This window comes from Mchenga conophoros, linkage group LG12, assembly GCF_057382185.1.
Source record: "Mchenga conophoros isolate Kocher_MC1m ecotype Shallow Benthic linkage group LG12, M_conophoros_male_GT1.1, whole genome shotgun sequence".
NCBI classification, from domain to species: Eukaryota; Metazoa; Chordata; class Actinopteri; order Cichliformes; family Cichlidae; genus Mchenga; species Mchenga conophoros.
The window spans coordinates 12,247,121-12,262,240 of NC_140537.1; the positions used below are offsets into that span (position 1 = coordinate 12,247,121).

At 43.2% G+C, this 15,120-nt stretch overlaps 1 protein-coding gene across 4 annotated transcripts in view; it reads right to left on the reverse strand.

The window, feature by feature from the left end:
• Positions 1-576: 576 nt before the first annotated feature.
• ncor2 (nuclear receptor corepressor 2) overlaps positions 577-15,120 on the reverse strand; it is a 90,568-nt gene continuing 76,024 nt past the window's right edge. For 2 of the 4 annotated variants that reach the window (XM_085293742.1, XM_085293739.1), the window contains exons 28-46: positions 13,606-13,756; positions 13,320-13,469; positions 13,129-13,221; positions 12,388-12,593; positions 11,958-12,294; positions 11,587-11,778; positions 11,188-11,433; positions 10,395-10,529; positions 10,013-10,297; positions 9,741-9,921; positions 9,234-9,616; positions 7,251-7,369; positions 6,870-7,039; positions 6,602-6,736; positions 5,583-5,728; positions 5,427-5,480; positions 2,549-2,737; positions 1,635-1,814; positions 577-1,544 (exon numbers count right to left, since the gene is read on the reverse strand). In XM_085293742.1, coding sequence (XP_085149868.1) covers positions 1,342-1,544; positions 1,635-1,814; positions 2,549-2,737; positions 5,427-5,480; positions 5,583-5,728; positions 6,602-6,736; positions 6,870-7,039; positions 7,251-7,369; positions 9,234-9,616; positions 9,741-9,921; positions 10,013-10,297; positions 10,395-10,529; positions 11,188-11,433; positions 11,587-11,778; positions 11,958-12,294; positions 12,388-12,593; positions 13,129-13,221; positions 13,320-13,469; positions 13,606-13,756 — 3,555 coding nt within the window. In that variant the 3' untranslated portion in view covers positions 577-1,341. Of the gene's footprint in view, positions 1,545-1,634; positions 1,815-2,548; positions 2,738-5,426; positions 5,481-5,582; positions 5,729-6,601; positions 6,737-6,869; positions 7,040-7,250; positions 7,370-9,233; positions 9,617-9,740; positions 9,922-10,012; positions 10,298-10,394; positions 10,530-11,187; positions 11,437-11,586; positions 11,779-11,957; positions 12,295-12,387; positions 12,594-13,128; positions 13,222-13,319; positions 13,470-13,605; positions 13,757-15,120 lie in introns of all 4 variants that reach the window. The other 2 variants (XM_085293741.1, XM_085293738.1) reach the window with 1 other exon arrangement.

Genomic DNA, 15,120 nt, shown 5'->3' on the forward strand with positions numbered 1-15,120 from the left:
TTTTTTAATGCAAGGAAACTCGAGTGATGCTGTGGAATTCGCCTTTAAGCAGCTTTAAGTTTGGTCTGCAAACTGGCTCGAAGCGGCTTAAGTCATCGATCACCGAAATGTGATTGTCGCTTTGAGTGCGGGGGAGCTACACAATAGAGGTGGCAAGACCAAAGAACAAAATGAGCAGATGTTGAAGGAGACCTCCACAGTGGGATTTTCTACGCAGTTCTTGTGTCCATTATTTTTTCCCACCTGACACAGGAAACAATTTCTTAAATGCCATTGTGAACAGATTGACAACTAAGTGCTTAATATCCAAAAAACCGTTTCAACAAACACAGACATGGTTAATATATATGTAAAAAAAATAAAATAAAAAAAAACAGTGAGAGTGTCACTTGTCTCAGTGCCATCCATCTGGCAAATCATCTCTCCGCACATGGATTCCTGAAGTCAAACTAGGGCTTTGCCTTTTCTCCAGGGCCCTCCCCACTATGTGACGACATCAGCAACGAACAGCATGTTTACCCTGTAAACCAATGATATGACCCACCCACATAACAATCTCTGCCTGCGCCCCCCCCCCCCGCAAAAAAGATACATCCTTACAACAAAATGACACCATCAAAAGTTCACCATCAAAATGTACTAAAGGTCTCAGCTCACCAAACACAGGACTGGACTGACAGAATTTAAAGTAAAAAAAAAAAACAAAACCAACAAAAAAGAAAAAAACCCAAGGAAAAAACAAACACGTCGATTCTCCTCCTGTCCACCCTCGCATGTGTTCTTGTAGTGGTAGCAGTGCTCAAGCCACGTACACCTGGAGTTCACCATGAAGAAATACGAGAGGGTCATCCGTGTGCATGCCGCTGCTCTCAGGTCAAATCATCTGTCACTAGAGCAGCAGTCATCGGCCTCCTGACCGGACCAACGACACAATCTCAGTCCCCTCCACACAAGTGTAAAAACATTAGACCAGGATACCCGCAAAGGGTGGAGGTCCATGTGTGTATATCGATAAGGCCAGTGAGGAAAAGTAGTAAATTAAGAAGAAAAAAGAAAAAAAAAAGAAAAAGTGATTTGTCCTTTGGAGCAGTCCTGGAGTGAATGCATAACATGTAAGCGCAAACATACATACACGTGCGTGCACACATGCATGCACGGGGGGTGCAGCAGTGCTCCACTTCGTCGCTGTTTGGCATATCAGGTGCATGAGAGGACGCCGCGATCCATTCTCGATGACTGATGGAGGAAATACGTGTTGGAATGGTGTGGGAAGGTCTGCGGATGCCGTGTTTGTGGAGGTGAGTGACCGTACGCAGGTCCTGTTTAATCTGCCGTTTCCAGTCACTCGCTGTCGGACAGGGTCTCGTATTGAGACACAAGCAGAGGTTTGTGCTCCTCCTCCCCCCAGGAGGGGCGACCCTGTCCGGGTCCCGACCCTGGTCCCTGGCTCCCTTGTTGGCCAGAGGAGGGTGAATGAGCAGGCATCGGTCCGCTGGGGTAACGCATGATCAGCGGGTTGCATGGAAACGGAGTTGGTGTTGAACCTGCAGAGAGCAAAACCAAAGAGTTGTTAGCAAGTGTTCACACTGCACCTACAGGATCTCATATGAAATCAGTGTCACAAAGGTTTATACCTGCAGACAAAGGCCGGTCCTCCCAGACACGGTTGGTGAGCGGGGTTCGCCTGTTGCAGTCTCCCTCTGAGTGGACCGAGGACACTGAGGAAGGTCTCTCACCTCCTGAAAGCCCTGGTCCTGGAGACTTTGCCTTGCGCCCATTAGAGCGTCCACTACCCTTCGAGGACTTTGTGCCTCCTGCAAACAAAGGAGATCAAGCGCCGATCTGAGTCTACAGTATACTCCGTTTAAAGATGCTTATTCTGAGCCACCTTTGGCCACATAAACTATAGCTTCCAACATTAATGTTTACGTGTATGGTTCTGTTTGTCACAGCAACACATCAGTAACGCCTAACGTACTCAGGAGCAGGTTTAATCAATGTAAACAAGATTACAGACAGAGCTAAACCGTGTCATTTCAGGAAAATTACCAAGCACCGCTGCTCTATTCTTGGGTTGCAATCAGTGTATTGATAATGACAAGAGCATCGACATGTGTGATGTGTATGCTGAATCAGCCAGTTGATTTCGTAACTTTTAGGCAACAAACAGAGAACTCCATAGTGCTTCCTTTATGACTTAAAACTTGCTTTAACCCAAAAATACACTTCGGTACGGTTGCACAACAGATCATATAATTCAGCTAACTGATAATATTTATTACTATAGATGAGAAGCATGTTAGACCAATTGTTAAAATGGAGACATCTGTTTAAGTAGAAACACCACTCCATAAATAGAAATGCTGGCCACAGAGATTTCCATATATATGCCAAACATTAGGTAACATGATACAAGGACAGTGCAAGGTGCCATTGATCAGATGGCACGGATGCAAATTCTATAAAAATATAGTGTAGGTGTAAAATTTGAACCTTTGGATTCAAATCCAAACCAGATAACGTATGAAGGTTTCTTAAGTGTTGGCACCTTGTGACAAAGAGTCTTCAACTCGCCCCTCTGCAGACAAACCGGAGCTCAGCGGGGTAGCAGCGTTGGATGGAGAGCGCTCCTCAGATTGATCATAATTGCCCATCAAAGCCTTTCTTATAATGGCCTCCAGGCCTATTGAGTTTCCAGGCGTTTCTGGGGCTGGGTTTTGGCGGATGTTTACAGGTACTGTGAAAGAAGAGATCATTATAAAGGTTAATAGTTGGCCGAAAATCACAACAGTGAGATGCAAAATGGTCAGAAAAGCAAAAAAAATATGTAAAAACGCTGTTAGGGAGGACGAAGAGCATCAGCAGTGAATAGAGTAAGATATCAAAAAATACAGGATTTCTACTTGTTGGTATACACCAGCCTGAGTGTTTCACACTTGTACTTAAATTCAGTTACAGATGTAGCGTTGAGTGAATAAATAAAAATTAAAAAAAAATGGTTGAGCTGCAGCCTCTTCTCCGCATGCGCGCGCACGCGCGCACACACACGCGCGCACACACACGCGCGCACACACACACACACACACACACACACAAAGAGACAGCACATCAGCAGAGGCAGTGAAACCAGGTTAAGTTAAAAATAAATGTTCTGGCAACAAGAACCTTCGTTACTGAAAGAGCAATCAAAGCCTTGGTGTAGGCCACTATGCAAAACACCTGTTAAATTTAAAACCACTGAGCAGCTTCAGTTCACACTTGTTAGCACCTGTATTAGAGCGCAGAGGACTGTGGAGAAACCAGAAAACTCCACTCAGCGTTTACTAAAGCCAATTTCCAACTCTGTCCTGGTTTTAGATTTCTAATGGACTTACTAAAACTTGTTCTTTATCTTCAAGATTAAAAGACAAAAAAACCCCTTAAAAATGTATTTAGGAAATGGCAGGAGATGCACTGTTTGGAACCAAACTGACTCAGAGAACAAAATTAGTGCAAAAAATTACTCCAGAATCAAAGCATCCTTTTAAATTCGTGATAGATTTGCAAAATCTAGAAGACTGGCTGAGAGAGCAAGGAATGCACACAGAGTATAAGCGCAGATTTCAAGCATGTGTTCCTCTTCAGTAACAGCACGGCAATTTAGATCAGAGATCGACAGCCGAAGAAATATTTGCCCTGATATAAAAGCGTGCTCTTCTGTCACAACCTGACAGGTAATGTTTGGAGTTCAGCAAAATCTGAATATCCTATGACTGATTACTAGAGAGGAGTATATATACATGAAGGTGTGCTGACTAAAGGTTTTCTTTATGCACTGAATTCTGTAGAAATATGACAAAACCTGAACTCTGTTACTGCTAAAAGTACCTTTGCTGCCTGTAATACATCTCTGTCATGTATACTTCTTGTATCAGGTAATGTTTTCCTCCTAACAGCTCACTTCAAGCTTGGCTCAGTTACATTAAGATACCAGCCTTTTTACACAGCAGAAATGTGTGAGGATCAGGTCTAAACGTTCTGCAGGACCGAGCCAAAGCAAAGGCAACACATTCTTGAACAATCCACCTGTGCCTACAATACTGCCAACATCTCCCACTTGCATTCCAAATAAATTAGCACTCCTAGTGTCATATATCACAGCTATGTCAGGCACAAACTAAGACATGCTTTCCTCCCCTGGCATTAAAGATTGATGCAGTAAAGTGTTTTCTGTGGTTAGTTTAAATCATCTCCTTCCTAAATATTGTGCTCTGAAAGGGAAACTACGGCAAATACATATTCATTCAGTCCACTACTGTTTCAGTTGCAAACTGCAGCTATGGCAAAAACAAGCAAACAAAAAAAACCCTCAGGATTTTTTTTGTTTGTTTTGTTAAACACTTTCAGAAACAGTAAACAGAGTCATAATTGTCAGCCCAGTTATATGAAAACTATGTGTTTAAATTCAAGTTAAGCAACAGAGGAATTCACAGGCTAGCATAAAACTGCAGAAGATGATCGTCTCACAGAGATATGGAGCCCACCACCACCCACAATGCTCTCAGACATGTGCCCATTCCAACCACACCCATCTTTGACTGATTCTAGCGGTGCATTAAACTGCACGTCTTCAAACTTTCGTGGCTGCCTCTTGCACGGTTGTGATGTGCCAAAGTACACAAAACTGACTTTGCGTAACAGTACAAGTCTCCAAGAGCACAGTTTGCTGATACAGTCTTAAGTACTGTGGTTGGTAATTAGCCAAAGCTAGCATTCAAATCAGAGCTTTGTGTCTGCACACAGAAATGGATTGTTAGCTAACGCTTCCTCACCGATGGTGAGACTGTAGGAGGAATTTAAACTGTAAAGGTAACATGTATAGATGCTCTCATACATTTTCTCATATCTAACAAGTAGGAGACCAAGTCAAGCCTACACTGCACCTGCAGCACACTTGAGCAGAACTTGAAAACATGCAGCTAGCACTGTTCCCCAGTGAGCAGCTGATAGCTGTGATCCATGACAGATTAAAGTCTGCCAAGGTGGTGGACATCAATCTTCTTAAACCTAAATCAAATGTGGTGTAGTTGTGTAAGTACAAAGACCGGTTTTTCAAACAAAACAGAGCTAAAATGAAATTTCTGCACTTGGTCAACAATATCAACATGACTGATTTCTTTCTACATTTATTTTACTTCACACTCATGTAGCATCTGCCTCTTGCAGACCCTGTATTAACCACACAAAGGAAGATCAAGCGCAAGTTGCATTTTGAATGTTTGACTTTATGAAAATGCAAAGTTATTTTTGTTTGTTGATGATGCCAGTTATGCAATTCTTAGGTAAAGCTGCCGATCCATTATTATCAAGAAGGCACGGGTATCTCGGCCTAAACGTTCGCTCATTGTTCTGCTGTTTATTAATAGCAATGTGGCTTAAATGATTACCTGCAGTTGTAGATGCTGGCATATTGAAGATTTCTGTTCCAGGCTGACCAGCATCTGAAAGTGTAAACAGGGTTTCTTATTTACGCTCCATTTAAATTAGAATAACATTGTTTAGTACTGAGCACTCGGTAAGACCAGTCCTGATGTCAGACTTACTGAAATCAGTTTCACTTCCCACTACTGAAATCATCTTCTTGATGATTTCCTGTTTTTTTGATTTCACAATAGCCGAGTTGCTCTCAGTCAGTTTGCTGAAGAAGGCAGGAGGCTGGGAGGCATTTGGAGGAGAGTGGGAACCCATCCTGTAGAAGAGAAAGTACTATGATGTCAACATGCACACAGACACAAACTAACCCGACTCCTGTGACAAGACAATTTAATAAGCACACATGTAAATATAAGGGCTTCATCATTTTAAAATTGCAAAAAACTTCCAAAACAACAACAACAACAACAAAAAAACACTCATTTATCCAACCATCTACTGGTGTGCACTGCTGTGACGACAAGCCCACATTTTTTGTACTCAGCTGTGGTACCTGCCTTCTATACTGAGAATTTCCTAAACAGTTAAGGTGCTACATTCAAGGCATCAGGTCATGCCACCTTATCAAGGAGCAGATGCTCTTTATTGACGTTAAAGCTCCTCCTTTCTCCTACCTCAGAGATGAAACACAGCACAATCAGTTGTTAATAAATGCTGAAACCTGGCAATCACAATTTATGGCCCAGAGGATTACGTGACAATCATGCCACCCACTTCGGTTGTAAAAACTTTTTCAGTGCAACAAGGCTGCCAAACAGATACGCAATCATTAAAGTTTCCTATTTCTCTGACTGAAGAAAATAAAAAGTAGGTTTATTAACCCAGAAGCAACTCTGTTATCTGGAGCACAAACTCCGGAAACCACAATCCAATGTCAGAGTCTGTCACTGTCCTTTAAACATGACTAAACTACACATACACATGTGACAGGTACAGTATATATGCAAGCACAAAACAGTGGGCTACTATTTCATGACCAGGACCTAAATTTTGACATTGTGTTACAGAATTTGCTCAGTGAAATAATCTAATTAGTGGTGCTAAATGTAAATAAACTGTGCTCATAATGGACTTTTTGGAGCGGACTCTTGATTTTCATGCTGCTGCTCCAACCCAAATCCAAACTTACCCTTGCTCTCCCTGCTCGCTGGGGTAGGAGGCTCCTCTCTGGACTTCAGGTTCAGAGTTGGCTCCAGCAGGAGACACCGGTTCGATGCCGTCAATAGAAACACTGACAGGTGATGTTTTAGGCTGAGGTGGAGATCTGGAAAACAGCATGAATATCATAACTTTGATTATCCATTACATATATTCTATGACATAAAAATCTTTTTATCACTTATTTAAGATAAGACAAAAGGTTAGATGCACTAATTGCACCCAACAGAGATTCCTACCGGTCTCTGTTGCGTTCTCCACCAGGTCCCTCGGCATAGCGGGTCCCCTGAGCAGACTCCTGTGAAGTGGGAGGGGGCTGGGAGGCACTGGGTGGACGGGTCAAGTCCAGGACAGGAGAACCGTGGTAGCTTTGCTGCTGGCTCTGCCTGTAGTCTTTAGTTATCACCTCCTGTTTGGGTGAAGATTATCAACATCAGACATTACACAACACTGTCTGAGATAAACTCTATCAGGAGACCCGTGTGTAAGGATTTTATTTTACTCTAAAGAAAACTAAACACATTCGACATGCATGCATTTGCTTTAATACAAACGCCAACTTCTTTTATAAAGCACTTCTAATTATTAGATTATTTTATGCAGTAGTTGAGAGGGCTTACGCTGATGTGCTGTGCCAGAGTGACCACCCTTTGGCTGCCTTTGACACAAGGGGACTGGGGCTGCTGGCCTGGAGACAGTCTCTCTTCAGATGGAGAACGGTAAAGACCGTGTGTCATAGCTAAGAGTCGAATCCAGAAAACACACACACACTTTAAAAATTAGTTTGGATTTTCAGGTTAAGGTGACATAATTCCAAACCTTTGGAATGTCCTAAAGAAAACAAGCATTTTTTTTCCTGAGATGTCTCTACACTCATCCAGACTTTTGTAGGCTCAAGGTGCAAGCTTTGGAAAAAAAAAAAGAAGAAGAAGAAAAAGAAAATATATCTAAATATGAGTAAGTGTGAAGAGGTCTCAAGATATTTTCAGTGCACACTTTGCATACAGCCTTGGCAAACTCATCTTTGACCAGAAATGGTGCTAAAATTGACAGGTTTTGCATCAGTAACTGAAATGAAGAAGTTCAAAAAGACACTTTTACATCCTCCTTTATATCACTTGAGGGACTTAAAAAGTGTGTACTGCATGTTATGAATAGAAATAGGCTATTACTATCATACTAGAGTACAAAACCTAACTCCAGAAACTCCATTCAGTCGAGGGTCTAAAACATTCTCCCTGTAAGCTCTCGAGAGCACTACAGCACATGGATTTCAAGACTTTGTGTCCTTTGTGTGTCATATCTCGCTACGTGTTTTTCTTACACAACTCTTACACTACATTATTCATTTCAGAGGATGATGTAAGTTGAAAGAGGGGACCAGGATTGACTCTGTGAATCCCAGAGAGGGAATGAGTGATCCTGTGGGGACAGCAAGCTCTGCCTTTTGTTGTTAGCTAGAAAACACATGAGAGACTGGGTTCATTTCAGCAGCAGCTTTATAAGCACCTGTATTTCTCTCTGTGGATCCATCTACTGTTTTGTGAACAACATCATCCTGGTGTTGTCATCTAGCTCAACCATCTCATCAGCTTTGACAAGCATGCTTCTCGAGTACATTAGCTCGCAACATCCAAAAAAAAGAAAACCTAAATAAATCAGCATAGATTACAGTGAGCAGTAAAACAGGAACATGCACAGATTTGGAAGGCCAGAAGCTGTAGTACCCCCTCCCCCTGATTCGCTGAAAGTGTCTCCAGTCTTTGCCGTGTTACTTCCCCTTCCCACCTGCCTTCTCTGCAACACTGGTGCACTCTGGGACCCCAGGGAGTGAGTTTGGTGGATGGTAATGCTTTTCCTGTTTAATGAAACTATCAGACCAATTTTCTATTTCAATGTTCTTTTTCATCTGAGTTACATATGTTTGAATTACAGCAGTCTTACTGAACAGAGGGTATAAAAATACTACTCTGATGATCTAACTGTCTGTGGTGAAATATTTTCTTAATGTAAGCAGCCGAATGACAGGGAGGAGGGTGCCACATGTTAAATTCAAGTCACATCCTCTTAGGAAATAAAATGAACATAAGCAGCAAAGGATGCTCAACCTAAATGTCCCACCAGCTTTAGCTACCTTAAAGGACACCTAGGATCTTCTTGGAAAAATCAAGTTTTCACAAAAACACTATCAAAACTCATTCAAGCTCGCCAAATTCTTTTAAAAATTTAATCTAATCAAGTATTGTCCAATTTGGGAAAGCTAGAAGTAAGGCTTTCCAGAGGGCACCCTTGGTGGACTTTAAGTCTATAAAAGGGAGAAACTGGGAAAAAAGGCAAAAAAAAAAAAAAACTACAGCATTGAAACAAAAATGTAAATGAATTCTGCTGATCTGATAATGCCAACCACCACAGCGTGCAATAGGCCACACACTGACGGGGGAGTGGGTCTGGGTGATGAGGGGGGACCCCTGGGATCCAGAGCGTCTTACCATTAGTGGCGCTGCTGGCAACAAGCGAGCCCATCTCTGGCATCCCCGTTTCACAAGAAATTTGACGCATAATAATTGCGTTTATGAAGTTGGCCGCAGTCATGGTGGTCTTACCGAGTGATCGGAGCTCTTGTTCCTGAATGGACATCTGTTTGTTTTGAGTCTTTTCCCTACTAGGTGTACCGCTTTCTCCACGGCCAGGAGGGTTGTCTGACTGCAGAGGCAGTAGGTGCTGGGGACGGCCTGAAGCAGAGGTATAAGACCCGGGGTATAGTCCACCTGGGCTGGGGCTGGACAGCTTGGGGTCAGATTTACTGGATGGGCCATGCTGGTCCTGAAAATGTTTGGGTAGACCTCCCCTGTTTTTGCCTGCATCGCGACTCTGCTCTTTGGGTGCATTTAAATCCATGGCAGTTGGGTAGGCCTCAGAAAGCACACCTGTCCTTTGGAGATGGCTAGGGTAAGCTTGGTAGTGGGATGACCCTGAGGGCATGGACCTAACAAAGCAAACACATTTAAAAAAGCGAATTGTATTTATAAAAACAAACAAACAAACAAACAAAAAGCGCGTACAACTTTTTATCTGTTTATTCAAATTTTCTGTGTTAAAGTTCAGTTTACCGTAACACAGATGAGCCGGAGTGTTCGTTGACAGAAAGACTTTTCCCCCCAGTGTGCAGGACACTTGGCCTCTGCTGGACGTTTTCCTGGGTACGAGGCGACACTGGGGAGTGCTGGTGGCTGTGCGGCTGGGACGCAGGTCTTACGCTGCTGCTGCTGCTTGACAAGCTGTGCTCTGTACCTAAGTAGCAGAAACAGACTCGTATAACTTTGCAAATTCCAAACTAGATTCGTAACTTAAATAAAAATGAAGAACACCATATTCTCCACACCTGGTCGCCAGATGGGGGCATGCTCCACATTTCCAATAGAGCCGCCCTTGTCTCTCTCACGCTCTCGATCCCTCTCTCTCTCCCGGTCCCTTTGCCTTTCGCGGTCCCTCTCGCGCTCCCTTTCCTTTTCCCGATCTCTCTGACGGTCCCGTTCGCGCTCCCTCTCCTTTTCCCGTTCCCGCTCCCTCTCACTTTCACGCTCCCGCTCCCTGTCACGTTCACGGTCTCTTTCACGCTCTAAAGATGAGGCCGTGCCTTGCATTTTGCTCATGTGTGAGGAGCCAACTGCACATGCAAAAAAAGGGAGAGAAAGAGAACTTTAGAAATAAAAAGAGTGCAACATATTTATTGTGTGAGTCTGCTTGAGTGAAATTAACTGTACCGGGTGAGATGGGAGAGGTGGTGTAAGGTCTGCCAGGGAAGCCGGTGCTCGTCCCAGGGATGTAAGGGATGCGATCCACTGTCCCTGGAGAGGGAGGGACCAGTATGTGTGATACCTGAGAAAGATCGATGATCCCTAGAGGACAGAGAAGGGTCAGCTGATTACAGGGCATAAAAATAATGAGAGGCTGTCAACAGTCATGCAAATGTTTTATGAGGGAATGTGATATTTATATTTATTAAATCTGAAATGATGGACTGACTATGTGAAATTCTATATTTCTGACAGATAAATGGGAAAGCAGAAGCAAATTACTAAAACATAAACCCTTAATAGATTCTGCTCTAGTGTTCTAAGACAAAGTAATAAATGAGTCAAGATGTGTTCCTTCAATGCGTTATATTGGAAAATAGTCTGACTGGCAGCTCCCTCAATCATCCTACATGACAAATTTTCAGCAACCACTAATGCAGTTCAGTTTTTTTCTATTATATTTATTTGTTTTTGTAGGAAAATCGTGGAAAATGCCATAATAAAGGACAATAAGACTCTCCCACAGAGTGTGATGACAAAATCAAATGCTGCTTTATTACTGTACATCAGCTGACTATAAATAAACTGTCCACCAAATTGATTTAAATAACTCCGAGCATGAACAGCACTAACATTAAATTTTGGCTTGCAGGTGCTTCTATTAATAACAACCACCCTGCTGTTGTTTCATACTCCTATTTGTATTCGTAGTGCAGGTGCAGCACACTTGACTGCACTTTCAGTTAGTGACTGCCCTTACCCCGAGGAGGGTAGGGCAGGGGGACAGCCTGGTCACGTGATGGAATGCCCCTCATGATGTCAGATGAGCGCTGTGCAGCCATGGCAGCAGCTGCGGGCCACTGATGCATCTGCTGAGAAGTGATATAGTCGTTGAGCAGCGTCTGCCGGTTCTCCAGGGCGGCGGTGTCAGGAAAGCCACGGATGATGTAGGGGTAGTGGGGAGAGTATGGAGCGCCGGAAGCAAGGGGCCTATGCAAGTAGTATGCTGCTGTGTATAAACAAGAAGATGATCTATCAGGAAGTCACTCAACTTGGAGTAAAACTCTCATCACATTATCACACAAATGCCTTGCAGATGATTAAACTGTTCTCTAATGAGGATGGGGGCAACATGTACACACTATAATGGACACAGTACCTGAGTCGATTGGGATACTACGACCCATTGCAGCAGGATCAAAAGCTAAGGAAATGTGACGGTACATTTCATGTCCCAGACTCGGAAACAGGGTCTGCTGATCTGGAAGAGTGGAAAGTGGTGATTTGGTGGTAGTCATCTCTCTGGGGGTTGGTGTGGCTTTACGCTCCTGAGTCAGATTCTTACTGGAAACTGGTGGGGGAAATAAAAAACAAAAAAAATTAATAGGAAACAGAATAATTTTTAGTACAGAACAACTCTTTTACATGCCTGTCACACATATACACGATTTATGCATTTTCATATACTTCTTGATTCTTTTTTCGTTTAAATTACAAACTCTCAATCATTTTAGCATGTGATATACTTACCCTCATGCTGCCTTTGACCTGCCTCCCTGGACAGTGGGGAGCTACGATGTGAGGATCCAGGGTAAGGTGTCCTTAAGGCTCCTTTATCATCGTAGCCCACTGGGCTGTGATGGGCTTTGCCACCCTGCTCTGACCCCAGCGTCAGTGGAGAAGAGCGCGATATGGGACTAGCTGTACTGACCACTGCACTGGGGCGCCCTTTAGGTGCGTCTTCATATCGGCTTCTCTCAGTACGCATCTCCAGGTGTGACTGTGTACCGTGGTAGGGACTGCCCATGATGGAGCGGACATCATGACGTTTCCCTGAACTAGCCACCTCCTGCTTCATGGACGATCCCTTCAGAGACCACAATGGGAATTAACTCAGTTAGCAAGCATGAAGTGTTTGATTGTCTCTACACGTGTCATTAGCATTATCTTTAGTGTGTACCTGTACAATGATGCCCTCCTTTCCAGGCTGTCGGAGCTCTTCCCTGGGAATGAGGTGGATAGAGCGCCCAGCCTCCTTCACTATGGTCTCTCGGCCTTTCATAGAATCAGACAAAGAGCCAGGCCCACGAGGTGGGGGGCTCTCTCTTTTCATCTGTTTAGGTTCCCTCCTCATGTAGGTATCCTGATCTAGATGACGAGGTATACCTGAAATTTTAATATATGACTATTATTGATCTTCAAACAAGAGCAGGAAGCCTAGTGTTCTCATTTCTTTTCATAATTTAGCCATACGTGAGCCAAAGGATAAAGAAACATGAGCGACAGACACAAAGGTTTTATAAGCTTAGCTGAATAATCTGGGGTTCGAGATCTGCTTAATTTGCTGCTCTTTAGGCAAATAACTTCAGGTCAGCTAGCACTATCCATTTCTTTGTAAAGGAAGAAACAACAGAAAAATGTGGCTTTCAGTTCACTGGCGGGAGCTCTGGGAGTGGAGTCAGATGAAATGAGAACACGGACTACATCAATCAATAACCTGTTACGCCTTTAACCATGCACCATCACAAAACCAATGGTGACTGGTAAAGCAGCATCAGTCTTTTCTGGGGTCGCCAAAAACACAGGCTACATTAACATTCTCCTTTAATGTATGTTCTGCTTGAGGAAATTTTTTAAGTACTTCACCAGGATGAAATGAGAATTCAAAATAAAATCTCGTTGGAAGTAAACCGCTTGCTACCTTGTGAGATGGAACCACGGATGTGATGAGAGTCCTTGTAAGAGGCATGGTGGGGACTGTCACTATCATGAGGCATGGCTCGTCCAATCAGTCCTGAGGTGGAGGGACCAAGGAGGGAATGGTAAGGTGTAAGACTATGGTGAGTTATTTCATAAACAATCAAAGTCAAACCTCTATATGTCATCTGTTACCTTCACAGTTGGCAGCAGACAACGATTCCCTCATAGGCAGTCCCCTCGAGATGCCTCCTTCCATTACATCATAAGGACGCTTGAGGCCCAGGATTTCCCCAGACTGCCCTCCACCTCGGCCCTCATCTTTAGGAGTCTGGGATGCTGAGCCTATAAATGACAAAGATCTCAGTAAATATACTGACAGTATTTCTTAAGGTATGTGCAATTTGAATCAATATTATTTCTAAGATTAACTAAAAGCAACACAGCAAAAAGTAGGACAATACGGCCAAGTGCTACTTACGATCATATGTAAGAATGTGCCCACTAATGCCCTCATAGAGCACATGTCCTTTAGACAGGGCCTCATCGCGCTCCCTCTCAACTCGGCTGGCACTGTCCTCAGTCATTAGTCGCGCTATGGTTCCCTTATAAAGCGAATCAGCCGGCGTCCCCTGTGGAAAACAAAAAGAAGAAATGAGACCTGTACTTTGTACCATCAGTGTGTTGTAACAGAGAATCAAAAAAAAAGAAGAAGTCTGATTAGGATTTTGATATACAAATGACAGTGAAGCCTGACAGCAGACAACCTTGACTACAAGCAGACTTGGTTAACAATCCTCATTTCGGTAAAACTAAACAGTGCCAACGTCATAACAAAAAATGTTACGGAAATGACAAACTTTATATCACGAGTGTTAAACTGTTATTTACAATTACTCCACTAATTAAAAACAACAAGAAAAACAAGTGAACAAACATCTATGGAAATTTAAGCTGACTGTTCTTGAGTCTAATCAGACTCAACTATGTCAAAGAAGGAAAACACTAAGTTAAAAATAAGTACAGCTTGAGGTTAAACATTTCAGAGGAATCATCAAGTGAACCCACTCACACAACTTGAGTCACGTCACTAAAGTGGACATGAAAAGTAGTAGCTTAGGGAACATTGTTACTGTGTTGCATGCAGCTTTTCCAAGAAGACACTGAGGAAGGACGAGGCCAGACTAGCATGGTTTCTTATTATAGGATCAGATGGCGCTGACTTAAGTTACCCGCACCTACCCTTTAAGAAGAGGCATCAATGCTATATGGATTCGTGCACTGAACAGTAGCCTGCACACTAAAAAGGTATCCCTCTAACAATGGAGATGTTACACTTTCAGCCATCTCTCCTTTTACTAATCCACAACAGCAGATAGAAGCCAGTATGGCAGCTGGATATGATATTACAGTGGGCATATCAATGACTGGTTTTGCCCGCGCCTAGAGTAAATAGATAAAGTAAAGAGGGAACAGATGCGGTACATTGTGTACCTGTTGCTAAGGTGACGGGGCCACCCAGAGCTGCAGTTATGTCACAGCACCACGGAAATCCACCAGCCTTATGACCTCTAACCAGCTCTGCTGCTCTCGTTTCCATCAAAAGGACAAAGCTCAGACGCATGAAGGCTGCTAAAATTGACTGTGGCAGGTATAAAGACATAAAGCCTTCAACTTTATGAGCAGAAACCAGTGATGGCATCAAAATGAACCAATGAAGTACTGCTAACAATGCGTGGCCCGTCAGTGTATGAGCTGTACATGCTGCTGTCACTATGAACCTTGACTTAATTTAACAGTGTTAGTTTCAGTTCAGTATTACAAGGGGAAATGGTGAGCTAGGGCTGGGCAATAAAACAATAAAGATAATTATTGCAAAAAAATTCTCCCCTACAGAAATATGAGACATGGTCAATATTAACCTCCTAAGACCCGAACTCTTCCACTACATGCTTTTTTAATTTTTCATTGATATTTGGACATATTGGGGCCCGAT